Raw genomic sequence first — 10,517 nt, 5'->3', positions numbered from 1 at the left:
TTGGGTGTATAATATATCAAAATAAACATTTCAAGAACTTGAATCCACTTTACCCAACTTAAATTAGAAATTTACCCCACCGATAATTATAGCACCACTTTAAATGTCATAGCTAATTTTTTCAAAGTTTTACATATATGTACTCCAAATTTTTGTTCTTTCACATTTACTTTATGATGTGGCAGACATTGATAAGCCCAATCAAATAATGAAATTTTGATTGGTGTGGAATTACAATTCATATGTATCAAACGCCCATAAAAGTTGAAAGTATATACTACAAGTTAGAGTTTTTTCAGATGCATGGCAGGCCACATGCTTCTCTGTCCAGTTTCTGCAAGTTTAGAATATAATTCCAAAGGCAGCAGGCCGGGATCTACGTACTGCCCCTTGCTTTGGATTCTTGAAACCTTCCATGCATGCTATACCATACAAATTAAACCCTATTTGGGGACCTAGCTAGTGCCCGGATAACTACATTGAGTAATTCCAATACTTATTGCGTGGACTGTGGTCCACACAATTGTATGGACCATGGTCTAAAACGATGTGGTTTTACGTAATTTTTTTTTCTTTACGCGACCCACTGCAACATATATTTTTATAATCTATATGTACATTATTTTAAAGCATAATGTACAGTATTCTAAAACATAATAATGTATATTATTTTAACTCATAAAATTTGTAAGTGTAAAATTTAATACACATTAAAACCCTATATGTTGGCTAATTTATTTGGACAAAATAATTAGAATTTATTTTGTAATATGACATATGGACCAACTTCTATCAAAGGTGTTATGTGTCTACAGCTAAAGTCAAGGGAAGAAATTCTATGGTAGTAAGGAGCTGATCTTTTATTAAGTGTGGATTAATTATTATGGTGGAGATTTATTCAAATGAGGTGGTGATGAATTAATTGCGTTGGAAGGAATTATCTATAAAAGGAAACACTTTCCACCTTGAGATTTACGAATTTTTATATTACTATTTTGATAAGAAAAGTGCTCACGTATTATTACATTGCAATCTGCTTGCTATTACTCTGATTGAATGTGGGTTTTCTCGCTGGAATAATTGAATTGTACCTGAGTCAGATGCAACAACTCTTGACGATGATTTCGGCATGCACGTACCAGTCCTGAGTGGATGTTAGGAAGGTTGTAGTGGTAGTAGTGACTGATCGCCTTATGTACTTATCTCTTGTAAAACACCACGGTGAACATCTAGTGAATTGGGCAGATGTGAGTTGTTCCGCAGACGTAGGAAAAGTGCTTCGAATTACGTGATCAATTCCGGTGTACTTGATTTATTTTTTATGCCTTTTATTTCGTTATTTATTTTCGTTAAAAAACTTAATTAATTGGTCCGGTAATATCTATACTAAAATCAAGTAGAAGTTTAAGATATATCTTGCATTCAAGATTCACGGCACTTTTTCAATTGGTATCAGAGCTCAGACACTTAAATTTCAACAATATAACATAGGATTTTATTGAATCTTAATTGTTGAATAATAAAGTTTGGGCAAATTATACCATGTATCAGGCCCATCTTGCATTGTAAATCCGGTTAATAGATTATGTATATGTATATAAATTAAATGTACATAATATGTTAATTGTAATATGTACATAATTTATTAATTGTAAGCAATATGTTAATTGTAATAGGTACATAATTTATTAACTTAAGATATATAATATGTTCACGAGATTACATAATATTATGGGTGTTAGCGAACAGAGTTTGGAATAAACAACTTGTGTTAGTATTCGGTAAGCATTCTTTTATTAAGTTTGATAAATATAAATGAACAAAATTTAGAACTCGTTAATAAAAAAAAAAAAAAAAAAAAAAAAAAGAGTTTGGCTATTTGTATGTTCATCTACTAAGAGCTTATGAAGGTGCGCGTTCGTTTATTAATGTTCATGAATGATGGATTATATGAATCCAGGGTCCGGGTTATACAACCCGAATATATGTGGAATGTGATAAACGAATAATAAAATGATAATAGGGGTGTCTATGTAAATGATATTGTATTAACCGAACGAATAATGCTATTACAGAGGTAATCAACGTGTAATAGTCAGACAATTGTTGTAGGAAAGTAGAAATACTTTGAATAGGACACCAGGGGTGTTTTTATACCCCGGCTGCTACAGGCCCAGGGTACGCGGGAGGAACCACGGCTCGCGCCGTGAGACTCGCTCCATGCGAGGACCCGGTCCTTGGTCGAGCACGGAGCTCGCCCAAGGGGCCGACCATGGGCTCGGCTGAGCCCATGGGGCCGAGGCTGAGCCCATGGAGGTCGGCTCGACGGCGAGCCGACCCCATGCCAGGCCGACCCCGAGGTTGTTGGCCGATCCCGGGGTGGTTCGCTACGCGTCGCGGGTAGTCTGCTAATGCCGGGTCCAACCTGTTCTATATTGCTTTGCACCAAACACGCTCTGTGAGTATTCCATCAATGAACATTCTTGTTTAGTGGTCGTTTAAATGTTCATGAATATGCTTGTTTAGTCACTTTAGTGTTTGTTTAAGACGATTCAACATGCTAGTGAAATTTATTTATTTTAAACATAACTTTCCAGGCAATTACAGATGGATGAGAGTTTGAATTGACATCACAGAGGCTATTCAATTCCAGTTCTTGATGAAGAACCAGAATCAGAAATTCTATCATCCAGTAATTTAACCAGCTAGCATATAATACAGATCAAATCAAATGAAACCAAGATATTCAGAGGTGACCGGCTTAAATACATGAGATGCATGAGCCTCTATCAACTCCACTTGCCATTTTTGCAGATGCATATAAACTATCCAATCTCCATTCCCTTTCGGATTCGGCATCGGCATAACGTAACCGGCTTCTCCTCCCCAGTGAAAATGGTACGATCCGAACGCCGGTTTCCCCCATCCAAAATCAATCTTTCTCACCGGAAACTGCTGCCCTGATGACACCACCACCGCCGGCCCCTCGCCGCCGCCGTATATTTTCGCCAAGGCCGGTTTGGGACGGTGGGCTTCCACCCAATCAATCAGTCCAAGAAAATGTTCCCTCGTCACAGCTTCCTCCAAGAACTCTCTCACCGCATTTGCCACCCAATTCAACGGCTTTTCCTGCAAATCTTCCATTTTTCTGTCGCCAAATGGGATCGAAAGAACGTTCCCGAAGTAACCCTTTAACAGTTCATCTCCGTCGCTCAATCTGGTCCTCCCGTCAACCACAACCCCCAGTTTGAAATTCTTGAAGCTGTAATCTTTACGGGACATTATTCCGGCGGCAATTGTTTTCCATAAGAAGGCCGAGAACGCTTGCAGCTTTGTAATCCTATGATTAATCTTTGCGCTGCCTTTCTGGGAATTGGCTAGTGATTGGATGCGGAGGATTTCTTCCGACTCTATATAGTATATGCGACTTATCACGCTTTGTTCATCAGTTTGGAGGGCTTCGGGCTCCGCCGCCGCTGCCGGCGGCGGCAGGGATGAGATTAGCGTATACATGGCGTCGACGGAAAGATCGTAGTGGGCGGGACGGCGAGGAAAGAGAAAGGACCTCCGGAAACAGGGGAGCTGAGACAACGGCTTGGCCTGAGCTACCTCGGACCATGATACGAGGAACATGTTGGCTGAGTAAGCATCCGCCACCCGGTGATCAAAGGAACAGCCCACCACCACTCCGCCGCATTTCAGTTCTGTAACCTGTTAATTTGTTCATACAACATAAGTGTCTACAATCTATCAATCCATTCGTTTCACTATAAAAAATCCTAATGACCAAATCGGAAAGTAAATCTCACATATAGTTGTATCACAAAATAATCACTTATAATATTATTTTTACTATTTTTTTTGAACATTTTTTACCCCACAAAATTCGTTGCTCCCGCTACTGATATGACTAAAGATTAAAAATAAAATTCGCGCGGCCGCCACCACCACAACCTCCTTCTTGCTCACTCTTATTCTAAACCCTCTTTTTAATTAAGTATAGAAACTATTTTATGGAACTCTCAACTTTTACCCCTCTTATAAATTCTTAATCTAGACCTTTTTTTAAAATTTACAAAATAAAAATATCCAATTTTTATTTATTATATCATGTAATAAAAGTGAATGAATAGAATTTGAGAGTACAATAACTTTTTTTTTTTTTTCAGTTTTAGCAACCATGCTTTTGCTTTTTTGTTTGGGTACGAGGAAATAGGAGAATACTAAAACAGTACAGAAAATTCCAAAAATCATTAAATATGCATTTTTAGAGCCTGTGAACTTTGGAGATTCAGAGATTCTAATTTGCATGGTTTAGAATTTTGAACTTTCCTAAAAAAAAAAAAGAAAAAAAAAAGAGTTTTGAACTTTGAAGTGTATTTTTTAAATATTATATTGTGCATGTATATTTAGATATTTAAAAGTTTTACTTTTTATCTATACTTTTTAGATTGTTAAATAATACAATATTGTCCATCTGTATGTATCTATGCGTATCATCAAAACAATTTGGTGTCATTAGAGCACAAGATTTTTACCAATATTTTATTTACTTAAAGTCTTAAACATTTTCAAAAAAAAAAAAAAGAAAAAGACATATCCCGGAAATTTAGGAGCATGTCATACACGTAGTGCAGGGTCAAGATTTCATCAATTATTTACCTCTCGCTCACCCATTCCACCTAACTAGTGACTAGTATAGTAGTATCTAATCCTTATGTGGTGCTCAATCATGTAGTGGAACGCCTAAAGAAGTAGTCTAGAAGTTGGTTATTAGTTATAGAAATATGGCCGATTCTTACTTTTGTGTGTATATATTGTTGGTGACTAAATCCGAGATAAATGAAATTAGGGATTTAAGTGTAATACACACTTTTTTGTAACACACTATTTTATGATTGTGTTAGAAGTGTTGTAACGTCAATCTTTTAAGTTAAAATAGATTTACCAAAATATATTTGATCACTCAAATTATATTGCTTTCCGCGAACGTGAGCAAACACTTCTATTTAATCATATGTGTTGCTGAATTTTTAAGAAAAAAAAATGTTGTTGTAAAGTTTTCATTCGTTTATTATCCATTTTGAGAGTATAATATATCAAATTAAACATTTCAAAAACTTGAATTCACTTTATCCCATCTAAATTAGAAGTGCAGCCTAACACCACTTCAAATGTCATAGCTTCTTTTTTTTTTTTTTTTTTTGAGAGTTCTATATTTACTCCCAATTCTTACTCCTTCACATTTACTTCATGATGTGGTGGACACTGATGAGCCATTTTTTCATGTGGTCTCCAATAAATGTGCCTGTATTAAGATTTTGTGTGTGAGAGTAACTAGGCATTTGGTTGAAAGGAATTGCAATTCCCTCCAACCAAACAATGAAATTTTGATTATTGTGGAATTGCGAAGGAATGGAATTGCAATTCATATGTATCAAACACCCATAATAGTGAAGGTTTGTTGTTGGTTTTTAGGAAGCCAAGTAGAAGAGAGAGAGAGAGAAAAAAAAAAAAAAAAGAGCAAATTACACTTTTGGTCCTGTGACTATAGAGGGTGTGTTAATTTGGGTACGTGACTTTTAAAACTAACAATTTAGTCCTTTAACTATCATTTTTTTAGCAGATTTGGTCCTCCCGGCCAAATTGCCGGTGGAATTTGGCCAGAAAGACGTTCGACTTTTTAAATCAAATATTGGTGGGGGTAATTCGGTCTTTTTAATTGTTGAACCGAATTACCCCCACCACTATTTGATTTAAAAATTCGAATGTCTTTCCGGCCAAATTCCACCGGTAATTTGGCCGAGAGGACCAAATCTGCTAAAAAAATGATAGTTAAAGGACTAAATTGTTAATTTTAAAAGTCACGTACCCAAATTAATACACCCCCTATAGTCACAGGACCAAAAGTGTAATTTGCTCAAAAAAAAAAAAAAAAAAAGAGAAGAGAAAAAGAAAAGAAAACAAAAAAGAGTGACAAATTTTTTTTAAAAAGGGTCTTGGGTACACTCTGAAGCGTCCCATTCATCCAACGGGCACGTAGGAAACACGTACCTACTGGGATGCACAATGTGCTCCAAGCGTTCTATTTTTAATGTTTTTTATTTCTTCTGCAAAAATCAAGGTCTTTGCAGGAGAAAAAAAAAACAAGGAAAAATATGTGATTCCTAATTGTAAAAAATCACTCCATCAGTTTTTAGCACGAGTCAAAAATCATTCTAAAACTTCTATTGGAGATACCCTTAAGAGCATCCTTAATAGCAGATCATGAGGAGTTCTTTCAAGGATTTTAAGGATGTGCATCCTTGGTGGAGGTGAGAGAGAAAAAATTGCTTCTGCAAAGATTGAGTTTATGGCAGAAAGTGAGTCCCATTGTAAGAATATATCAGCCCCGCGCGCGCTGCGTGCATGTGTGTGGCACAAAGTGCACGTGCCAGCCGGGCTCGTCAAGCATGCTGTCCAGTTTAAGTAATTATTGTATCCTGGATAACAAGGACGCCATGTTTGGTCGATGCTCTTGTCCTGGTTGTACAAGTTCACTTAGCTCTGACTCTACTTTCAGTTTAGAATATAATCCCAACGGCAGCAGGCCGGGATCCACTGCCCCTTGCTTTGGATTCTTGAAACCTTCCATGCATATATGCCATAGCATACAAACCCTATTTGGAGACCTGCTAGCTAGTGCCCGGATAACTACATTGACTAATTCCAATAGTTATTCATGAAACGTACAACTGTGTGGATCACTGTCAAAAAATGATATCGTTTCGAGTAATTTTTTTACACTGCGGTCCACTGCAACATCTATTTTTATAACTCATAATAAGTATATTATCTTATCTCAAAAATTTCACTATTCTAACACATAATATACGTTATTCTAACTCATAAAATTCAATGACGTCATTTTAGACAGTGGTAGGTTCACACAATAATTTGCCGAGTAATTCAAAGTTGTACAATCCAACTTTGTTTACTAGTCAAGTGGAGACAAATATGATAGTAACAAATTTATTTTTCGTTACAACCACTAATCTATTATATTCTAATCTTATTTGGTATTGCTAAATGCTAAATAGAAATGCATGCATTTATTACTAATACAACCGAAGTCAAAAAGATACTAAAAATTGTCCAATACCTTTCTATCATGCATTCATGTTTCTTATGTTTTGCCCACATGTTTCTTAAGTGTTTAATTATACCTTCTTTCCATCAACTAACTTAGTTTATGCTCATTTTGGGTACGTAATTAAAACCATCATGTATAATAAGACGTACGTACAAATCGTTTAATTTTATCATTTTGTCTAAATTTGGTTGAAATTTTTTATTATAATACTCATTTTTGGTTCATAAATTGTAGGGTATTTGACAATTAGTGGTTAGTAGATTATGTTAGCTTAGCAATTTTGACTAGTGAATTGTATTATCTATTTGTAAATAATTATTTGATAGAATATTATACGGAGTATTTACTATTAATAATTAACATGTAAAAAGACGTAAAAAAGATTATGTATACTTTATAATATAATTTATTAATTAAATAATAATTAATTATTATAATTAAATTATAATAAATAATACTCCGTAATAAACAACAAATAATGTTTATGATAATATTAAAAAAAAAAAAAAACAAAAAAGGCAAAAAAAATCATTTTTTGGAACAACACTTGACTTTATAAACATTGCTTACACGGACTAATTAGTTCATTGGTTTAGTAAATAGTATTTGGAAGAAAAGACCAAAGTTTAAACCTAGACACCGACCCACGTTATAAATTATGAATTTCTATGTTCTTGGTACATGTAGGGAGAATAGGCTCCCACTTTAGAGAGTACGAATTTGTATGTACATTTAGGCACCCACGTTAGAAAGTACGAATTTGTATGTATCTTGGCTCCCACTTTAGAGAGTACGAATTTGTATGTACATTTAGGCACCCACGTTAGAAAGTACGAATTTGTATGTATCTTGGCTCCCACTTTAGAGAGTACGAATTTGTATGTACATTTAGGGAGAATAGGCTCCCACCTTAGATAGTACGAATTTGTATGTATCTGGTTTGGGTTTTTTTTTTTTTTTTTTTGACTAGAAAATCTCCCACGTTAGAAATTATGAATTTCTATGTATCTTGGTATCTTTTTGGTTGTGACTAAAAACTGATGTATCTTGGTATTTTTTTGTTATGATTAAAAACCGGCCTGCAACAATTATATAATGATGGGCACAGAATAAACCATCCTCCGTACTAAATTCATGCTCCACTAGCTTGCCCAACCTTTCAGAGCATAGTATCTCATTTCTGGGACGAGAGAAATTACTTATCATCTTTTATCACGTCAGGGAGTAAAACAAAACCCCTAAAGATTGAAAATTGATGTGGTAGAATTCTATTAGAAACCTCAGATTCTAACATATATACCAACATATATACACTACATAAATATTTTTGTGAATTAACGTTTGTTATTTGTTGTAAACGCAGGTGCCACATGCATTATATTCCTCAACTTTGTGTAAGTAAATACTTTATGATTCTAACCTGGACGGCAAGAACGCCGCCGTGTTTCTTGCCGGGAACGAGCTTCCCTTCGACACTCTCGTCCGGGTTGTACAGGTTCAGTTCACTGAGCTCCACATCCGCCACCGCTTCGGCGAACTCCACCCCGCGGTTGTTGCAGAGAACCTCAGGCTCGCCGCCGGCGTTCTGCACCACTTCGCCGGCGAGGGAATAGTAGGAGACCAAGGCCTCCGCCAGCGCCGCTTTGAGAACGCCGGAGATGGAACCAAAAAACGTGAATTTGGGCGTAGGCTTTTGGTAACAGAAGAATACGCCGAAGGTGAGCGGCGGCAGCAGCAAGTCGAGGTTGGACTGCGGCAGCCAATGGTGTTGCATTGGCAGCGCCGCCGCCACCGCCTCCTTCTTCGTCACTCTTACATTGAACTCTCCCTTAGCAATCATGCTTTCTCTCTCTAAGCTACGCGTGTAGTGGGAAGGAGATTGAGTGATGAGTTAATGTTCACAAAGGAAGAGTATGCATATATAATATGGATTATACACAGTGAAAATATTTATAAATAATATAATTTATAATTATAAATCATAATCATGTAACTTAATTAACAATGGACATTATATTATATTATTACAAGTAGTTTCCTTGATATCTATCATTTCTTGTACCGTGTACCTCATATATATTGGGATATATGTAATAGTTATCTGATCTGCATTTTTTTTTTTTTTTTTGGGTACATAGTGTTGAAATTTTTTAGCAAAAATAGTATTTAAGTGATTATTTTATGGTATAAACCACAAATTAATGTGATATTTACTTCTGATTTGAGTCGGGTTAACATGGATTCGAGTTCATCGAAGTGAGACAAAGAAATTGATCTGATATATTATATATACACTCAAAACAGATAATAGGTGAATGAGAAATTTATTCTCAAAGTAAACCCTAAGTTGAAAAATAGATATGGGAAGGCTCGAAAGTAGCTTTTAATTTGTCTCACATTGATTTGAGGAGTTGGTTTGCACTAATATATATATACAATCAGTTTTAAAAAAGAAATTAAATTGTATATCATACAAACTCTTTTTCACATCTGAATGCCTCTATTGCCCATTTTAGTCGGAGAATCATAAAGAAGATTTTTTTTATTTTTTATTTTATGAAAAAGTTCGCAACCACTTAAAATTATTAGTTAGACTTATTTTAAATTATAAATTATTATTATTCCTTAAGAGTGATCAACATGCACGGCTCATGCGAGTACGTACTACGTAGTGTACGTGAGTAGTATAGCTTTCAACATCCATGTATGTATAATGTCTCGTAGTTTCTTATCCATGAAACCAAACTGAATATCTATATATATATATATACAATTTTAATTTAAACAATCGTTTTCTCACCTATTACACAAACTAGCTAACAACTTTGTGATTTATTTGGTTGTCGTGTGAACATAAACATATATACAAGCTGGGGTGTTGGAGCGACAACACCTGTCTCCGGAGTTTGTTGGGTGGGGCGGGAGCGACAACACCTGTCTCCGGGGTTTGTTGGTTGGGACGGGAGTAATTTTATAAATGTAAGGTAAGTTAGGGTTATATAAAGATGATGATTGTAATTTTGAATGTACGATCATCTACTATTTTGATCTTGTGGATGTAGGTGCACTATTGGATTACATAAATTTTGTATTCTATACTATTTGAACTACATAAATCTTGTGTTCTTCTTAAGAAGGCCAATACAACTTTCGTTTCGATGGCAAAATGCTTGACTCGGCCCTCCAAGCTGCCACTCTGCAGTACTTGCATAGCAATTAGTATATTGCCCAACAGTTCTGCCCATCACAACTTTCGTTTCGATGACAGGATGCGTCAATCTTGTGTTCTTCTTTAAGCTATACCATTTCTATCTCTGTTCTTGATTTTTTCAGTTTGAATCAAACATTATTTCCTTATACTTGTGTAGCAGTTAACGCCACCCCA

General features: G+C 35.5%; 1 protein-coding gene across 1 annotated transcript; it reads right to left on the bottom strand.

The window, feature by feature from the left end:
- Positions 1 to 2,578: 2,578 nt before the first annotated feature.
- On the bottom strand, positions 2,579 to 9,043 carry LOC109171402 (shikimate O-hydroxycinnamoyltransferase-like). Its single transcript, XM_019320492.1, has 2 exons — positions 8,553 to 9,043; positions 2,579 to 3,711 (listed from the first exon to the last, which is right to left on the bottom strand). Exons 1-2 carry the CDS (start codon positions 8,970 to 8,972, stop codon positions 2,728 to 2,730), a joined length of 1,404 nt encoding a protein of 467 aa, XP_019176037.1. The 5' UTR covers positions 8,973 to 9,043; the 3' UTR covers positions 2,579 to 2,727.
- Between the last annotated feature and the right edge of the window lie 1,474 nt (positions 9,044 to 10,517).

This window comes from Ipomoea nil, unplaced genomic scaffold, assembly GCF_001879475.1.
Source record: "Ipomoea nil cultivar Tokyo-kokei standard unplaced genomic scaffold, Asagao_1.1 scaffold0317, whole genome shotgun sequence".
In the NCBI taxonomy this organism is placed as follows: Eukaryota; Viridiplantae; Streptophyta; class Magnoliopsida; order Solanales; family Convolvulaceae; genus Ipomoea; species Ipomoea nil.
The sequence above is the reverse complement of the archived record's forward strand: the minus strand, read 5'-3'. Positions and strand labels throughout refer to the sequence as shown.

Coding starts and splice junctions, on each gene's coding strand:
- LOC109171402 (XM_019320492.1), bottom strand. CDS start 8,972: ATGATTGCTAAGGGAGAGTTCAATGTAAGAGTGACGAAGAAGGAGGCG. Junction 3,712..8,552: donor GCGGCGTTCTTGCCGTCCAG/GTTAGAATCATA, acceptor ACAAATTAACAG/GTTACAGAACTGAAATGCGG.